This window comes from Natator depressus, chromosome 6 (assembly GCF_965152275.1).
Source record: "Natator depressus isolate rNatDep1 chromosome 6, rNatDep2.hap1, whole genome shotgun sequence".
Lineage (NCBI taxonomy): Eukaryota > Metazoa > Chordata > Testudines > Cheloniidae > Natator > Natator depressus.
The window spans coordinates 12,196,832-12,215,310 of NC_134239.1; the positions used below are offsets into that span (position 1 = coordinate 12,196,832).

At 58.5% G+C, this 18,479-nt stretch overlaps 2 protein-coding genes across 3 annotated transcripts in view; one reads left to right on the plus strand and one right to left on the minus strand.

Annotated features, from left to right (window-relative positions):
* Positions 1–3,207: 3,207 nt before the first annotated feature.
* On the plus strand, positions 3,208–13,078 carry NUDT8 (nudix hydrolase 8). 2 transcript variants are annotated; one of them, XM_074956817.1, is made up of 5 exons: positions 3,208–3,335; positions 6,637–6,905; positions 7,644–7,776; positions 8,739–8,816; positions 12,579–13,078. In XM_074956817.1, the coding sequence occupies exons 1-5, from the start codon at positions 3,252–3,254 to the stop codon at positions 12,798–12,800; spliced, it is 786 nt and encodes a 261-aa protein (XP_074812918.1). In that variant the 5' UTR covers positions 3,208–3,251; the 3' UTR covers positions 12,801–13,078. The 2 variants fall into 2 exon arrangements, with proteins under 2 accessions (XP_074812918.1, XP_074812919.1); XM_074956818.1 differs by having other exon boundaries at positions 12,621–13,078.
* Positions 13,079–13,990: 912 nt separating this feature from the next.
* Positions 13,991–18,479, minus strand: part of NDUFV1 (NADH:ubiquinone oxidoreductase core subunit V1) — a 5,840-nt gene continuing 1,351 nt past the window's right edge. Inside the window, exons 3-10 of the mRNA XM_074954473.1 lie at positions 17,265–17,435; positions 16,690–16,873; positions 16,244–16,433; positions 15,814–16,026; positions 15,261–15,427; positions 15,095–15,176; positions 14,619–14,764; positions 13,991–14,365 (exon numbers count right to left, since the gene is read on the minus strand). Coding sequence (XP_074810574.1) covers positions 14,282–14,365; positions 14,619–14,764; positions 15,095–15,176; positions 15,261–15,427; positions 15,814–16,026; positions 16,244–16,433; positions 16,690–16,873; positions 17,265–17,435 — 1,237 coding nt within the window. The 3' untranslated portion in view covers positions 13,991–14,281. The remainder of the gene's footprint in view (positions 14,366–14,618; positions 14,765–15,094; positions 15,177–15,260; positions 15,428–15,813; positions 16,027–16,243; positions 16,434–16,689; positions 16,874–17,264; positions 17,436–18,479) is intronic.

The following is an 18,479-nucleotide window of genomic DNA, read 5'->3' on the forward strand; positions in this document are numbered from 1 at the left end:
AAGAAAAGGAGGACTTGTGGCACCTTAGAGACAAATAAATTGGTTAGTCTCTAAGGTGCCACAAGAACTCCTTTTCTTTTTGCAAATATTATCTAGACCTTCTGCAAAGCCATCCAATATTTCATGCACATTGCCGAGAGTCACAGTCCTTCGTAGCAGGATGTAATTAATGGCCCTACACACTTGTGATACCACAGCCCAGGTGGTCAACTTCCCAACTCTAAACTGATTCGTGACCAACCGGCAGCAGTCTAGAGTTGCCAGCTTCCACACAGCGATCACCATGTGCTTCTCCACCAAAAGGGCAGCTGGCATAGCCCAGAGGAGAGGGCTTGAGTGCCTGAAAGGCTGGTGGTGTTAGGGGGCTAACACCTACCTACCAAAGGCAAGACTCCCTCTCACCCCGGGGGGGAGGGGGTAACAGTATGACTCAGACTCCTGGATACCCCAAGAACTGCTACAGCAGGGTTCTTGGGGGAGTGTCAGGGCCCATAATATCAGCAGCCTGACCTAGGGGCTGGAGCCCAGAGTAGAGTCAGGGTCATAGTCAGGAGTCATGCCAAGGGTCCCAGCCTGTCAGTAACTGGAGTTAGGGTAAGGAAGCAGGGACAAGGAGCAGGAACCAGTCCAGAAGGCAAAAACTTGTTCTCAGGGGTCTGCTGAGCCCAGCAGCAGCTGGTCAGAGGAGGGATTTGGCAGGAGCAGGATGCCATATGCCCAGAAGGTTTGTGGCTAGTCAGCTGCACCTGCTGAGTCAGTGGGAGCAGGCCCTGTCGGCAGGGGATCAGCCACCATTTCCATGCTGGGCCTTGCAGTGGGTGGCACAGGCTTGAGAGCTGCAGGGCCTGATCAGGAAGGGGTGGGGTTTCTACAAGGTGGGCTCCTGCAAGAACAGTTCACAGGGGGAGGGGGGCTCCCAGGATGGGATTCCCAGAGGGCAGGCAGCAGGGTTCTGGGGGGAGGTGAGAGGGCTCCCAGGGGGGGGTTGGGATTCCCAGAGGCCAAGCAGCAGGGATGGGGGGTGAAGGGGCTCTGGAGGGTTTGTGGGGAGGGGCTTGGGGGTGGGATTTGCAGAGGCCAGGCAGCAGGGCTGGGGGGAGGTGAGAGGGCTCTGGGGAAGGGTTTGGAGATGGGATTCCCAGAGGCCAAGCAGCATGGTTGGGGGGTGAGGGGACTCTAGGGGATTTGTGGGGAGAGGTTTGGGAGTGGGATTCTCAGAGGGCAGGCAGCAGGGCTGGGGGGTGAGGGGACTCTACGGGGTTTGTGGGGAGAGGTTTGGGGGTAGGATTCCCAGAGGGCAGGCAGCAGGGCTGAGGGGGCTCTGGGGGGGTTGTGGGGAGAGGTTTGTGGGTAGGATTCCCAGAGGGCAGGCTGGGGGCGGGGGGTGAGGGGGCTCTGGGGGGCTTTGTGGGGAGAGGTTTGGGGGTGGGATTCCCAGAGGGCAGGCAGCAGGGCTGGGGGGTGAGGGGACTCTAGGGGGGTTGTGGGGAGAGGTTTGGGGGTAGGATTCCCAGAGGCAGGCTGCAGGGGGGGGGGGTGAGGAGGCTCTGGGGGGGGTTGTGGGGAGAGGTTTGGGGGTGGGATTCCCAGAGGGCAGGCTGGGGGCGGGGGGTGAGGGGGCTCTGGGGGGCTTTGTGGGGAGAGGTTTGGGGGTGGGATTCCCAGAGGGCAGGCAGCAGGGCTGGGGGGTGAGGGGACTCTAGGGGGGTTGTGGGGAGAGGTTTGGGGGTAGGATTCCCAGAGGCAGGCTGCAGGGGGGGGGGGGTGAGGAGGCTCTGGGGGGGGTTGTGGGGAGAGGTTTGGGGGTGGGATTCCCAGAGGGCAGGCTGGGGGCGGGGGGTGAGGGGGCTCTGGGGGGCTTTGTGGGGAGAGGTTTGGGGGTGGGATTCCCAGAGGGCAGTCAGCAGGGCTGGGGGGTGAGGGGACTCTAGGTGGGTTGTGGGGAGAGGTTTGGGGGTGGGATTCCCAGAGGGCAGGCTGGGGGGGTGAGGGGGCTCTGGGGGGGTTGTGGGAAGGGGCTTGGGGTGGGATTCCCAGAGGGCAGGCAGCAGGGCTGGGGGCTCTGGGGGGTCTGTGGGGAGGCGTTTGGGGGTAGGATTCCCAGAGAGCAGGTGGGGGGGGGTGAGGGGGTTCGGGGGGGGTTGTGGGGAGAGGTTTGGGGGTAGGATTCCCACAGGGCAGGCAGCAGGGCTGAGGGGACTCTAGGGAGTTTGTAGGGAGAGGTTTGTGGGTGGGATTCCCAGAGGGCAGGCTGGGGGGGGGTGAAGGGGCTCTGGGGGGCTTTGTGGGGAGAGGTTTGGGGGTGGGATTCGCAGAGGGCAGGCAGCAGGGCTGCAGGGTGAGGAGGCTCTGGGGGGGGGGGGTGTGGGGAGAGGTTTAGGGTGGGATTCCCAGAGGGCAGGCAGCAGGGGTGAGGAGGCTCTGGGGGATTTGTGGGGAGGGGTTTGGGGGTAGGATTCCCAGAGGGCAGGCAGCAGGGCTGGGGAGGCTCTGGGGGATTTGTGGGGAGGGGTTTGGGGTGGGATTCCCAGAGGGCAGGCAGCAGGGGTGAGGAGGCTCTGGGGGATTTGTGGGGAGGGGTTTGGGGGTAGGATTCCCAGAGGGCAGGCAGCAGGGCTGGGGAGGCCCTGGGGGGCTTGTGGGGAGAGGTTTGGGGTGGGATTCCCAGAGGGCAGGCAGCAGGGCTGGGGGCTCTGGGGGGGTTGTGGGGAGGGGTTTGGGAGTAGGATTCCCAGAGAGCAGGCTGGGGCTCTGGGGGGGTTGTGGGGAGAGGTTTGGGAGTAGGATTCCCAGAGAGCAGGCTGGGGGGGGGGGGGTGAGGAGGCTCTGGGGGGGGTGTGGGGAGAGGTTTGGGAGTAGGATTCCCAGAGAGCAGGCTGGGGGGGGGGGTGAGGAGGCTCTGGGGGGGTGTGGGGAGGGGTTTGGGGGTGGGATTCCCAGAGGGCAGGCAGCAGGGCTGGGGGGTTTGTGGGTAGGTTTCCCAGAGGCTGGTTGGAGGGGGCGGGGCCCTCTGAAAAGGGGCGGGGCTCTAAATAGTCAGGTGCTTCAGGGCTCGGTCACTGCCCCCAAGCTCCCTCCCCACATCCTCGCCAGGAGGCAGCTAGTGCCAAGCCCAGAGGGCGGGGCCAGCAAGGGGGCGTGTCTGCTCCGCCACTCCCCCTCCCGTCATCTGATTGGCTGTTAGCGGCGGGAGGCGGGAGCTTCTACTGCCATGTTTTTCTGGGGCGGAAGTCACCGGGGGTGATCTGTTAATGGGCGGAGAGGCTGGCTCAGGGGCCATCTTTGTTGAGGGCAACGTGGGCGCTTTGACCCCGCGGTGTCCGAGGAGCTGCCTGGTGAGACTCGGCCCTGCGGGCGGTGGGGGCCAGTGCCCGGCTGTGCGCTGCCAGGGACACCCCAGAGCACGTGGGGCCAGACACGGCCGCGCGAGCCCCTGGGAGTTGGGGCCGGGGGTGCAGGGGGTTACGGGGGTGCAGAGAGATGGAGGGCGGTGCATGGGGTGGAGGGGGTGCAGAGAGATGGAGGGGGGTGCATGGGGCGGGGGGTGCATGGGCTGTATACACTGTTGCCTTGGCTCCCTCCAACAGAAAGGGACCTGGGCCTGCCCTACCCTGCTGGGTGTGGAGAATTCCCTATGTGCCTTCTGCAAATTCATCGCAGGACTCGCAGCTGCGGAAGCCTGTTGGCTCCTGTTGGTCGGGAGCTGCCCAGCCCGGGCCTCTGTCCCTTGGCCAGGGTGGCTGGAGCACGGCCGCTGGACTCAGTGCGCACGGTGACTCCAAGTCCAAATATTTCAGCACGAGCGAAAGGTGGAAAAACCACTAGACCCAAGTCATGGCTATTGTGAGAAAGTTTGCGGAGGTGGCGAAGAGAGGCAGTGCTACAGAAATTGCAAAGAACAAGCGAGTGGTACGACTGAGATCTCAGGCGGGAAACCTTTTTGCTGAATGCAGTGGAAAGAAGGAGATGCCCAGAACCGACTGACTTTGGCTAAACATCTGTGAGCGTTAGACTCAGACTCTGAGGGTGAAGGTACTGATATTACTGCATTGCCATTGCCAAGTACGTCAGAAGGAAGCTGGATCCAGGTCAGCCAAAGACAACGAGCAGGAAGTGTCATGTTGTTTTCAATCACAAATGGTTTTGTAACAAAAACAACTCCAGAACTGAAACAAAAGAGAGACTGGAAAATTGCTAATTTTTTTTGTAGCAGTAATATTCCCGTTTCTGTTATTGAGCATCCAACTTTTCAAGCAATGATCAGCTGCCTACGGCCAGGCTACCGAGCACCCAGTCAAAAGCAGGTACCAGGTGAACAGTGAAATGCAGTTACTGATGGCTTGAGGGGTGGAAGCATGCAACAAATTACATGGAAAAACAGTTACGGCCGACGTAACTGTGTGGATTGCTCACTGTGTGCAAATAGGGAAGACTGCTTCATGCGTCAGTGGTTGATATGGTATGCAATAAAAAGCCTGGACAGTACTATGCTACACTGGCAAGAGAAGCCAAGGCATTAGCAAATGAACTGTACAGTTGCATTGTGAAGAGCGACATGACAGAAAATAAGAAAAAGATGGAAAGTATGATTGATTTGGAAGACGATGGATGTGCATCATATTGACTCAATCTTCTTGGACAAGAACGTACACTAAGTGCTTTGATGAAACGTAGATTGCCAGAATATTTTTGTAAATCGCTGTCAGCCTAGAGCTTGGTTCAAAGAATGCCAAATCCCCAGTGACACGATGGAACAATCAAATAACATACCTGGAAACATGTGTTAAAAATCGGCCACATTATCTCAGGATTGTGAGAACTCATGAGGCAGAATTTGAAGATAGAGCGATCAGTATAATTAATACGCAAGGAATTTACCAAGAAGCAAAGAACTTGATCACTCAATTGAAACCAGTTGCGGTGGCACTTGACACACTCCAAAGGGACACACATCAACAGTTGCTGTTACATGTGAAGTATGGTTGGATCTGCAGATAAATGAAGATCTTGCACCACATAAAGCAAAAGTACAAAAGAGACGTCCTGAGGCAATTACTCCTGTACACATGTTGATCAATCTCCTTCTCAGGAAAATACTCAGGAAAGAAACCATCAGCTGAACAAGAATATATTGCAAAGCAGGGGGTGCTTGGCAAAAATCTGAATGTTGCGCAATATTTACTTGCATTTAAAGCAGAAGGATGTCTGGATTCAAAAATCTACGTTTTCATCCACTATGAAGAAAAAGGATGGGAAAATCTGAAGGATGCTGATAGTCCATCTAACTTCATAGAACTGGTGATGCAATTGCATCAGTGCCCAGCAAGTGCAGCAAGCAAAGAACGAATCTTTAAACTTTGGATACACCCATTCATAACTGAGGAATAGGCTCGGTCTATCCGCTGCATCAAAGTTGGTCTACTGCTGCAAAATGCTGCATGGCCAGATGGACCCAGGCTGGTCACCTGCAACGCTGCATGCTTCTGATTGCGTAATGCATCAAGCCTGCACCTCTGCATTGCTGTCATTTTCATATCCTCAGATGGTTTTGATTATTTGTATAATATTGAAAATGAGTCATGACCTATATGATTTCCTTGAGGAAAATACCAAACCAAATTGGACACAGGCATTCCGACGTTCCTAATTACATATATTCGTATTATGCCCTGTGCAGTTTTACTTTTTATTTGTACAACCCTAAATTAATCACTGAATCTACTGCCTTATGGAACCACATTTTCAATATGTAGCTAAAGTGGTGTGCATTACTGAAACAGTTTTTTAAATGCCTTAAATTGGGACTAACTAGTTTTTCCCAGGGTAGTAAAAAACATGATTTTACCTGGTAAAAAAACCACCTCTGGTGAATACCATGCTATCCCTGGTGTGCATGGGGGTGCAGGAAGGAATGGGTGACTGCACATAGCAGTAATGGGAGGAGAGATGGGTGAGAGTGCATAGGGATGAGTGGGTGGAGGGGTGGGTGTTCGTAGGGGTGGCATAGTGTGGTGGTGGAGGGGATGGGCTCATGGTGGATGGGTGTAGCAATGGGGGGTGGCATGGCAGTGGGTGAGTGGAAGCATGGTGGGGGGCGGGGATGAGGTAGAGGTGCATGGTGGTGGAGGGGATGGGTGAGTGGGCATGGTGGTGGAAGGGTTCTGCTAGGGCTGCTGTGAGATGGAATCCAAGCCTTTGTGCTCTGGATCCCTGGGGTATTTCAAACATCTGGAGCCTGAACAGAGTCCAGCTACTGCCCAATCTCAGGGTCCCTAGGCACACACCCAGAGTACAGACCTTCTATCTGGCACCCCCCTGTGAGTGTTGGAACCCACTGTCCAGCCACCTGCCCACTCCAGGCTCCACAGTACTTGAACTCATTTGCCATAGATCCACAGGATCGGTGCTAGGCCCCAGTTTTTAAACAGTGCTTGGAAACCTTCAGTGCACCAGGCCTCCAGGGGGTCCCACTCTTCCTTCAGGGCAGGCCACCCAGCCTCACTGCCACCGAGATGGAGCCTCTGGCCTCCAGCCCCCTTGCTCCACCCAGTGAGTTCTGCCCTGCGAGCTGACGTGGCCGTGGCTCGGTGAAGGGCAGCTGGCCTCAGTTGTGCTGTCCTCTCGCTCTCTCCGCAGGGTGTGATGTTCCCTGCCCTGCACCGCCTCCGCCTGGGCGCCCGCCCCACAATTGGTGCCAGGAGGGCAGGCGGCTCTGCAGGGGGGTACCTGTCCCGGGAGAATGAGCAGCGGTGCCGAGGGCTGCTGGAGGCCTCCACCAGACGCTACCGGCAGGAGGCGGTGGCAGCGGCTGTGCTGGTGACGCTGTGTTCTGTGGGCGGGTACCCTGCACTGCTGTACACGCTGCGCTCCAGCACGCTGACAGGCCAGCACAAGGGAGATGTCAGGTACCACGGCCCTCGACGCACTGAGTGCCCTGCAGCCCTGCTCCCCAAGCCTACCTTCCCTGCGCCCACAGCTCTGCTGGTGCCCCTCAATCCCAGCCTGCACCCCCTGCTATCCCAGCCCTGGGCTCCCCCCAGAGCTCTGCCAGTGCCCCTCAATCCCGAGCCCCGGCTACCCCCCTCCCACAGCTCTGCTGGTGCCCCTCAATCCCAACCCACAGCCCCGGCTATCCCAGCCCTGGGCTCCCCGCACCCCTCCACAGCTGTGCTGTTCCCCCTCAATCCCAGCCTGCACCTCCTGCTATCCCAGCCTTGGGCTCCCTCCCACCCCCCTCTACAACCCTACCAGTGCTTCTGAATCCCAATCTACATCCCCCTGTTATCTCAGCCCAGAGCTACCCCTACACAGCTCTGCCGGTGCCCCTCAATCCTGACCCACAGCCCCATTATCTCAGCCCAGGGCTCCCCACCTCCCAGTGCAACTCAGTCCCACCTCACAGTCCCCTGCTATCCCAGCCCCGGGCTCTCCTCACGCACAGCTCTGCCGCTGCCCCTCCACCCCTCTGTTGTTTCAATAGTTAATGGAAGCTCTTCTCTGCGGTCCTGTGATAAGTCTATGCCCCTTTGGCCAGTTCCTGAGCATCTGGTGCCAGGGTGGAAGATGCCCCTTCTGCCTGCCACAGCGCCTGAGGCAATGGATCTTGCCTCCCCTCTAAGGAGACTCTGGTTTTCTTGTTGCAGTTTCCCGGGCGGCAAACGCGACAGCTCCGACCAGGATGTGATTGCCACAGCGCTGAGGGAGACTCAGGAAGAGCTGGGCCTGCACGTGGGGGCTGAGAGCATCTGGGGGGTCATGAGACCCCTACCCAATGGGGTAACACCACTCCGCTCCCCTAGCAGTGTTAGGGAATCTCTGGGGCAGGGCACTGTGAGAGAAGGGGGGGGGTCTCTCTGGGGCAGGGTAGTGTGAGGGAAGGGGGGGTCTCTGGGGTGGGTTCCCATGGGCAGGACAGTGTGAGGGAAGGGGGTGGGTCTCTCTGGGGCAGAGTCCGAGAGGGGGGGGGATCACTTTGGGGCAGGGCAGATTTTTCTGGGGTGGGATCATGTGGGAGGAGCAGCATGAAGGGTGGGGTGTTGCTCTGGAGCAGGGTCCCATGGGGGGCAGCCATGTGAGTTGGGATCCTCTTGAGGCTGGGGTCCACAGCACGTGGCAATGTGAGGGGAGGTGCTGTGAGGCGGGAGGGTCCTGTTGAAGGGGTCTTTTGGGGTGTGTGTACTGCGTGACAGGGAAGGGTCCTATGGGGGGGGGGGCGGTGCACTGTAAGGTGGGGATGTCCCATTGGGAGTCTCTCTCTCTGAGGTGGGGTGTGTCCTGGGGTGGGGGCGCTGTGAGGTAGTGGGCCATGGGGGGGTCTCAGAGGAGGGAGATGCTAAGGTGGAAGGCTGGCGGGGGGATCCTTCTGAGGCAGGGTGAGTCCCATGGTGTGGGGGTAGTGAGGCAGAGAGGCTATCGGAGGGGGCCCTCTCTGAGGAGAGGGAGATTCCGGGGGACAGTGCTGTCAGGAGGAGGGTCCATGGGGGGGTCTCTCTGAGGAGGAGGGTGGCACTGCAAGGTGGAGGGTCCATGGGGGCTCTCCCAGTAGGGGTGGGTTCTGTTGCAGCAGTGTTGTGAGGCCAAGGGGTCTCTTAGGGAGGATTGCAGGGGGGCGGTGCTACAAGGTGGAGGTGGGTCCTGCGGGCAGGGGATACCTCTGTGAGGCAAAGGTCGGTCCCGGGATGGGGAGAGGTTCCTAGGGAAGCCAGTGTCAGTGAGGTCTCACTCTGGTTTCCTTCCAGAGGGGACTGACTGTTGCTCCCGTCCTGGCACATCTGGGCCCCTTGGAGTGTGTGTGTCTGAGCCCCAACCCACAAGAGGTGAGCCCCACGCATTCCCCACCCCGCCATGGCTGTGCTGTTTGCGGCTGCCCTTAGCACATGCAGGGCCCCCCACATCCTTCAGGTCCCTGGCCGGAGGGCGGCACCCCAGCCTGGTTAGCGTGCTGGCCTCCTGCAGGGAGGGAGATCAGCAGAGCCCCTGGCCTATGGGCAGCTGGGACCAGTGTCACCATGGACCTGGCTGCCTGCATCAGGCTCCCCCTACCTGGAGTGACTCATGGTCTGGCCAGAGTGGACCTTCCCAATCACCCTGGCTGAGTTCCTGCCCCAATCCAGCAACCCAAGACCACCCCAGTGCCCCTTGCTGGGGGACCCCTCCCCTACCCTGCCCAGCAGCTCCCCTCCTGCAGCAACTGGAGCCCCCCACCTAGCAACCCACTCGGGCAGTGGTGTCCTGGCTTGGGGGAGAGCCCACCTCCTGCAAAGAGACCCTGAGGCCTGCTGGTCTACACTTAAATGTTAGGGTGACCCGGCTACGGCTCTCAGGGGTGTGAAGAATTCTCCACCCGCCCCGAGCGCTACAGCTGCACCAGCCTAGCCCCTGGAGCGGACAGGGCTAGGTCGACAGAAGAACGCTTCGGAGGACCTCAGAGAGGTGCAGTTCCTGCAGCGATGGAAAAATCCCTTCCATCCTTGTAGGAAGCATCTTTGCTTCAGCAGCATAGCTGCAGCACCCTTAGCGTAGACGTGGCCTGAGAGTTCAAGGAAGAATGATGGGGAATCCGCCCTGCCTGGGCACCTTGTTCCAAGCATTATTTTCTCTCCCTATTAGCCATTTGTGCCTTATTTCCAGTCTGACCCCAGCCCTGTGTCTGAAGTTACAGAGTCACCTGCTCTCAGAAATGCTCTCCTTTGGCGATCCTTATGCACCAGACTCAGTCACCTCTTCATCTTCTGTGACTGTGGGATTTGTTTGTACTAGGTCTATGAATGCTATGTGTGCCTCAGTTCCTCCCCCACATACTTTGCAGTGCCACCCAGTGGTGGAAAATTTTAAATGGGAAATTGCATTGAGAAGGTGCATTTCCAGCGAGGTCCCAGGGGAATTGGTCCTTGGCCCTGCACTATTTAACATTTTTGTCAGTGACCTGGAAGAAAACACAGAATCATTACTGATAAAGTTTGAAGATGACACAAAAGTCAGGGAGTGGTAAATAATGAAGAGGACAGGAGCACAGATACCACGTGATCTGGAACACTGGGGAAACTGGGCACAAGCAAACTGTGTATTTGAATATGGGTAAATGTATACATCTAGGGACAAAAAAGGTAGGTCATGTTTACAGGGTGAGGGACTGTATCCTCAGAAGCAGTGACTCTGAAAAAGATTTTGGGAGTCGTGGGTAGTTAGCTGAACATGAGCTCCCAGTGTGACGGTGAGGCCAAAAGAGCTAATGTGATGCTGACTAATCTTGAGTAGGGAAACGGAGGTTATATTACCCCTGTAGTTGCTACTGGTGTGACCACTGCTGTGTCCAGTCCTGGAGCCCACAGTTCAAGAAAGATTTGGATACATTGGAGAGGGTTCAGGGAAGATCTATGAAAATGATTACCTGCCCTGTAGTGATAGACTCAAGGTGCTCAGTCTATTTATCTTACAGAGAAGATTAAGGGGCAACTCAATCGGAGTCCATAAGTACGTACATGGGAAACAAATAGTTAATAATGGGCTCTTCAGACTAGCAGAGAAAGGTCTAACAGGATCCCATGGCTGGAAGTTGAAGCTAGACAAATTCAGACTGGAAATAAGGTGTAAATGTTTAACAGAGAGAGTAATTAACCACTGGAACAATTTACCAAGGGTCAGGGTGGATTCTCCATCCCTGGCAATGTTTAAATCAAGACTGGATGTTTTGTTAAAAGCTCTGCTCTAGGGATTGTTTTGGGGCAGTTCCCTGGCCTGGGTTAGACAGGAGGTCACACCAGATGATGGCAGCGGTCCTTTCTGGCCTTGGAAGCTATGAAAGAAGAGTTAAGTTTGCTTCTGGGGCAGCACAGGAGACATGAGGTGTGGGTGGCGTTTTGCTGTGTGGGGTGCAGCGAACAAGGAACTGGCTAGAACCTGGTGAAACCGAGCCATATCAATGCCTAAGCCAAAAAAGATGATAGGAAGCCACAGTGACGAGAACATGCACACACAGCAACCAGGAGACATGAGGAAGGAGGTTCCCCCCACCTCACGGCAGGGAAGCAGAGCCAAGGCCAGCTCGAGAACCGATGACAGAGGGGCCAGGAAGGGATAGAAGAGGGCATTTGAGAGAGACAGCGTGCTCATCTGAGACTGAGAATGGGACAGACGGAGCCTGAAATGGAGGCCAAGCAGCTTGGCTGGTAGATGGCACTGGCTTGGCCAGATGGACAGCGTCTTAACCTTTATTTCTCTCTGCTGCCCTAAGACCCTCCCCAGACTGGTTCCAGGTGACTAATAAACCCTGCTGTGTATGGGAAAGGCTGCCTGGTGTCACTGCAAACACTGGCTGGGGTGCATTAGTCCCCGAAGAGTGTACAAGTCTCTGAGCAGAGGCCTAGCTCAGTGGGATGCACTGGGCAGAGCTCATGGGGTGGAGCAGGAGGGATGGAACCTAGTGGCTCACTCTCAGAGGCAGTGAGGCCACATGGCCTGCCCTGGAGGAAGAGTGGGACCCCTTGGGGGGTTGGCACACTGAAGGGCTCCTCTAAGCAACTCTCAAAGCTGGGGTGCAGCACCGATCCCATGGATGCATGACACCTCCTGGACAGAGCCGTGAGATGGTGTTCTCTGGGCGGGGCCAATCCCAGCACTGGATGCGGTAACCAGTGGTGGGCCCTCCCCCACCCACATGCACACAGCTACTCCCCCTCCCCTGCTCGCTGTCTCCACTTGTACACCAAGAACTGCATTCACCTCTCAGCCACCAGGACCCCTGGGGGCTAATCAGGGTCCCAGCTTGCCAAGGACAGCCCTACCCTTCAGCCTGACCTGCAGGCTCCATTCCCAGCCACAGGAGCTGGCACTAGGCAGGATGGAAGGTGCCAGGTCTGATGCGTCCCTGCCACCTTTGGGGATGTCTACACTGCGTTTTAAAACTTGCAGCCGGTAGCGAGCCCGGCTCTACAGCCCTGGGCTTGTGCTGGAGCTCTGAAAACAGCCGTGTAGGCGTGTGGGTTCGAGGCCTGAAGCCAGGGCAGGGGGGTGGGCTCTGAAGCTCCAGCCCAAGCCACGTCGTCTATATGGCTCTGAGGCTCGCTACCGCGAGGTTTTAAGAGGGTAGAGGTCGCCTTTGTGCCACCTGCCTGCTTTGCCAGCAGCCATGCCTCATAAAGCTGAACAGCAGAGGGCCGAGCACAGTTCCTAGAGGTCACCCTGAAAAGGCCTCCATCAGCTCCAGAGGGGAACGGCCCAGTGGGGAGTTCCCAGGGGGACAGGGGATGAGCCCCGCCCAGCCTGCAGCTCCTGTGGGGGGGAGGAACAGCAAGATGCTGTCATGCTGCAGGAGTATCTGTGCTCGAGAATACACTCCCCTAGTGGGGAGGGAGGCTTGTCAAGGAGGGAGCAGCCTGGTCCCAGCTGCTCCTCTCCCGGGCCCTACTCTACTGTAGGAGGTGCTGTCTGCTGGGGCCATGGAACACAGCCCCCGTAGGGCACTCGGGTGTGCTGCTTCCCTAGCGCAGCCCGGGGGCCGAGGGCCAGGCACGGAGGTAAGGGGACCCTGCCGGGCAGTGCAACACCAACATGCTGTTTGTATCTCTCTCCGCCCCCAGGTCGAGGATGTTTTCACCATCCCTCTGTCTCACCTGCTGCAGGCCCAGAACCACGGTTACACCCACTTCCGCCACCAGGGTCGCTACAGCCACACGCTGCCCATCTTCCTCAACAGCCGCTACCGGGTGTGGGGGCTGACGGCCATCATCACGGACCTCACGCTGGAGCTGCTGGCGCCCAGCGCCTACCGCCGGAGAACACGCCCACCCAGCTCCCGCTGAGCCCCCAGCCCACCTGCGCTATGGACTGCCCCAGCCCCGCAGCATGGAGAGAGCCAGATGGCCGGTCTGGGTGAGGTCCCCCTGGAGGCAGAGAGAGCCAGCAGGGCAGGCTGGGTGAGGTGTTCCCTCACTTCAAGGGCAGAAAGAACAAGGGGAGCAGGCTGGGCGTGCCTGCCCCAGGAGCGTGGGACAGAGCTGAGGGGGTGACCCCAGGAGGGAATCTCCAGCCCCTGATAATGCTGCGGGGGAGAAGAGTTACATGGTGTCAGGAGGGGGGATACTGGTGAGACCTACGTGAGCCGTGATGCTGGAGCCTGCTGTATTTCATGTGGGGCCTATGCATAAACAAACCTCCCTGAGTTCAGTGTGCCACCTCAGTGCTGGGGAGGGTGGAGGGGGAGCAGTGGCCCAGGGCCAAGTGCTGCCCCCTGCTGGGCCTCAGCTCCTGCCCCTGCAGGAAACACCAACAGGAACTCATGAACAGCCCCCCCCTTTACCCCACCCCTGCGAGCAATGGGGACTGGAGGAACCCCTGGTGCCCCAGCCTGGCCCCCTCCCACAGGGCCACTCTTCCACTCACATGTGGGCCCTGGCCAGGCTCTCTGTGGCCAGTCCTCACCACCCACTGCCCATGCTCTCCCCCACTCCCACAGCACCGCTCCGCAACCCCCCCCACCCCCGCAACCTGTTCACTAGGGGCCAGTTTGGGTGAAGTGAAGTCAGAAAACAGCCCAACCCCATGGGCTCCGGTCGGATCTGACGACCTGCTGCCCTTGGGGTTGGCACAGCAGCAGCCACCTGCTAGTCTCTTGCCAGTCACCGCTGCCCGGCCACACGGCCTGTGCTGCAGAGTGAGCATGCCAACGAGTCGCGGCACCTCCAAGTTCCCAGGCAAGAGGCGGCCCAGACAGATCGCAGGGGCCTGAGGGCAGGAAGCCCCGAGGACACGGAGGCAGCAGCAGCACTGGCTCAGGCTCGGGGAAGTGTCAGGTCGGGCTTTCAAATTAGACCCAAGCAGAGCTCAACTGGTACTAGATCACCCCCAAGAATAGCCAGATCGCCACAGCTGTAATGGAACCCAACCCGCCCCTCTTCTGGAAGAGACGGGGCGCCCATGCGAGGGACAGCAGCCTGGGGCTCCGTGCCCAGCTGCTCCCTGGCGTTACACAGATGCGCATTCACACAGGAAGGAGATACCAGCTGCCACCACAGCACATTTATTGAGGAGCTCACCCAGTGGGCGGGTGAGGAGACAGCACAGCCAGGGGATCTCCCCCTCATGCAAGAGGAACCCCAATATACACACAGGTAAGTCACCCGCCCCGCACATGCCAGAGAAACCTATCAACACCCAGAGGCACCGAGGGCTGCCCCCATGCAGATCAAGTGCTCAGCCCCTCCACCTGCTGTCATGGGGGAGGGGCGCTGACCACGCACAGAGAGGCGGGATCCAGCTCCCTCCATCACCGGGCACCCAGCCCTCACGCGGACGCTTGCCGAGCCTGGGTCTCCTCATGACGCCGCATCCGCTGCTCCAGCTCTGGGCGAAAGTGACGGATCAACCCCTGCAAGCAAGGAATGAGTGTGCAGGGCTGGCAAGGTAGCATCCCCCCCCATCCTGCATCTGCCACCCACCCCTCACCGCACACAGAGTAGCCCCCAGATGTACCCCCCCCATCTGCAGGAGCCTCTCTCACTCACTCACACACACACACACACAGCCCTTGTGTCAGGCTAGTTTATGCACACACCCACCACCTACCCACACCCCCTCCCTCTGCCAGGCCACCCCTGCCCTGGTGCCCAGCCGCCCACTACCTGCACAGGCCAGGCGGCCCCATCGCCCAGGGCGCAGATGGTATGGCCCTCAATCTGCTTGCTGATCTCCCAGAGCGCATCGATCTCAGCTGCCTGCGCATTGCCTTGCACGAACCGCCACATCACCTTGTTCATCCAATCCACACCTGGGGTGGGGGGCGAGGCTGCATCAGCAGAAGTGCCCTCCCCCGATCCCACCCATAGGCCCTGACAGCTGGGCACACCCCACCCACAGATCCAGCCAGTCCAGCATCCTCACTCCAATTCCACCCATGGTCCCAGCTAGTCAGATATCCTCCCCGCCCCATCCTGACCCCAGTGACCCCAGCCAGCCCAGCATCCTCCCCACCACACCCAGTGACCCCAGCCCTCCCAGCATCCTCCCCCACCACCAACTCCAATCCCACCAATGGGCAGTCTGGCATACCTCCCCCAGTCGTACCCAGATCAGCAGCAGCCCAGCTCCCAGCACTCACCCTCCCTGCAGGGGGTGCACTGCCCACAGCTTTCGTGCTTGTAGAACTCGATGAGGCGGGCGATGGCTCGGACAATGTCTGTCTGGGGGAGGAAGAGAGGGTGAGTGCCACACTGCGGGGGAGGGAGGACGGGGGGGGGGGAAGAGAGCGTGCCACCGGCACTTACCGATTTGTCCATGACGATGACGGCAGCTGTGCCAAGCCCAGTCTGCGCCTGCACCAGCCCGTCGAAGTCCATGGGCACCGTCTCACACACTGACTTGGGGATGAGGGGGGTGGAGGAGCCTCCTGGGATCACTGCCAAGAGGTTGTCCCAGCCACCGCGCACACCTCCTGTGCACAGAGGGGGCAGGGTTAGGCCTAGCACTTCCCCTCCCCACGGCAAACCAGATCCATGATGCCCAGTGCTGTCCCCTTCCTTCCACCCAAGCCTCCTCCTAGTGTCACCTGCTACTCCAGGCTCTGGGTGGAAGCGACAGATCAGCCCCTGCGCACAGGCCACAAGCAGGGTTAGCAGGCCAGCACTTGTCTCCCCCATCACTCCCCCCACACACCTGCCTACTTCTGTAGCGTGAGCTACCCACAGCCGCAACAGCTGGAGCTAGACCTGTGGGGCAGCCCTGAGACAAAGTGGCCTAAGAGGGGAAGGGGGGACGGGCGGGTGTCCAGCCCTGTTGCTCACCCAGCAGTCAGGAGAGGGCTGGGGTTTGGCATCTCACCTGCATGCTTCTCGATCAGCTCCTTGAGCGGCACCGACATCTCCTCCTCCACGGTGCAGGGCGTGTTCACGTGCCCAGAGATGTTGAAGAGCTTGGTGCCCGAGTTGCGCTCGCGCCCGAAGCTGGCAAACCAGGCTCCCCCACGCCGGCAGATGGTGGGCGCCACAGCCACTGTCTCCACATTGGCCACGGTAGTGGGGCAGCCGAACACACCTGGGGAAGGAGAGAGCAGTGACATGGACGCAGAGCAGGCTGGGGGTCCCAGTGCTCCAAAACAACGTGACCCCCTCCCCCTGCCCCACAAGGAGCAGGACAGGGGGACCCAGCTAGGACACCCCACAATCCCTCAGTACCCTAAAGAGGGCAAGCGAACCCCCACTAAGGCACCCCCCATCTCCCCTCAACAGCACAGTTCCCCGGTGGGTCGTACCAACGTCAGCCGGGAAGGGTGGTTTGAGGCGTGGCTTGCCCTGCTTGCCCTCAATGGATTCAATCAGCGCTGTCTCCTCCCCACAGATGTAGGCCCCAGCGCCTCTCACCACAAACACATCGAAGTCGTAGCCTGAGTTGCAGGCATCTTTGCCCAGCAGGCCGGCCTCATAGGCCTCACGGATCGCCACCTGCAGGGAGACAGGTCAGCACAGCTGCTCCCCCGGCCCTGCTGCTCCACACCCGCCTGGCCTGGCTCCCTGGCCTGCCTTGCCCTCTGTGCCCCGTAGAGAGACCAGTCAGTACAGCTGCTCCTGCCGTCACACCCGCAGCCCTGCTCTCTGTGCCACATGGGGAAATGGGTCAAAGTGGCGGCTGCTGCCCCACCCCACAACTCCCCAGGCTCTATGGGTTAGTGCGCCTGCTCCCCATATAGCTCTTGCTTACCTGCAGGTTGGAGGCTTCATTGTAGAACTCCCCACGGATGTAGATGTAGGCAGCCCGGGCCCCCATGGAGCGCCCTGCCACCAGGCAGCCCTCCACCAGCTTGTGTGGGTCATGGCGCATGATCTCGCGGTCCTTACAGGTGCCTGGCTCCCCTTCATCTGCATTCACCACCAGGTACTTGGGCCTGGAACACAGACCCCGTCGGACCGACCGCAGCAGCCCTCCCCCCGTGAGCTACCATCCCACAGCAGACCCAGCTCCCCCACCTTGCTGCCAGCGAGCAAAGCCCGTTTGGCCTGTACTGCCAGCTGTCCCCACCCTAGGGAGCCAACGGGGCCCAGACACACTGCAGCTCAGCAGCCCCATGCCCTGCATTGGGACTGCCCCCGGGGTGGAGGTACTCCAGGAACGCTTGTTAGTGCGGGGAGCTTGCAGCCAGGATGTCTAGGTTCTATGCAGGCCCAAGCCCTGCCCCACAGCGATGTTTCAGACTAGGAGAAGGAGCTGTATCGCTCTGGGCCATTGTCCACCCCATGCTGCAGAGGGCTCAACAGTAGCAGCCCTGCCCCACCCACCTGCCATCTGAAGGCTTGTTCATGAAGCTCCATTTGAGGCCTGTGGGGAAGCCAGCCCCGCCCCGACCTCGCAGGCCCGAGGTCTTGATCTCATTCAAGATCCAGTCGATCCCCTTCAGTAGGATCTCCTTGGTTTTGAACCAGTCACCCCGGCTCAGAGCCCCCTTCAGCCTGGACAAGAGAGAAGGCAAAGTAGCTGGCTACATTATGGGGATCAGTAGTACCAAACCTAGAGCACAAACCAAACAGATACAGGCTCTTTTACCTCCGTGGGGCACCAGCTCCAACCCAGCCCCAGGACAGGGAAGGGGGACTGGCAGGCTCAGGGTTGGAGAATGGAATGCAGGACCTTTCCCATCCAGGGGGTGTTGACAGTAATCTGATCCCAGGGCGGGGGAACTGGTTGGCTCAGAGGGGTGGGGAACGTGCAGGGTCTTTCACCTCTAGGAGGTGCCAGCTCCAATCCACCCCCAGGGAGGAGGAGGGGGCCCAGCAGGCTCAGGGGGCTGGAGAATGGGACATGGGGCTTTTCCTCTCTGAAGGGTGCTGTTAGGATATAGATATTCAGGCCTGTCTGTAAAGGCCTATACTCTAAGAATTTAGGTGTATTCTTATCACTTGGCTAGTTATAGAGGTACAAAAGAGAATCAAAATCACTGTCTGCCGGCGTAAGGGCCTTTTCTTACTGTGACAGTCTGAGGCCCTGTGCTTAGGCTAAGGCCTTTGGCTAAGCAGCAGAGGCAGCCATAAGCTAGGAAGCGACAGGTCACATCCTCCCATTCCAAACTAGTCACATTGAAAGAAGGTGCTATTGGGCTGTTAGGAATACAATCCTGTCCTGATAATGCCTATCACCTCCAGAGAAAGGGAAGTGCCTAGAAAACGTAAAAGGAAACAGCATCCTGTCTGGCAAGAACTCACTTATCAATACTGGGATGTGAAATCCTTACTTCTGTGTTGTTTTGTCATTATAGTTCCCACTTTGTTATTGTTTGTCTGGTTCTGTGATTGTTCCTGTCTGCTGTATAATTAATTTTGCTGGGTGTAAACTAATTAAGGTGGTGGGATATAATTGGTTACATAATCATGTTACAATATGTTAGGATCGGTTAGTTAAATTTCAGGAAAATGATTGGTTACGGTATAGCTGAGCAGAACTCAAGTTTTACTATATAATCTGTAGTCAATGAGAAAGTGAGTGGGCGTGGGTGGGTG

Excerpts from the sequence above, each read along its gene's own strand:
- NUDT8 (XM_074956817.1), top strand. The coding sequence starts at position 3,252 with ATGGGCGGAGAGGCTGGCTCAGGGGCCATCTTTGTTGAGGGCAACGTG. Across the intron at positions 3,336-6,636 it reads GGTGTCCGAGGAGCTGCCTG|GGTGTGATGTTCCCTGCCCT; the intron begins GTGAGACTCGGC and ends CTCTCTCCGCAG. Across the intron at positions 7,777-8,738 it reads TGAGACCCCTACCCAATGGG|AGGGGACTGACTGTTGCTCC; the intron begins GTAACACCACTC and ends GTTTCCTTCCAG.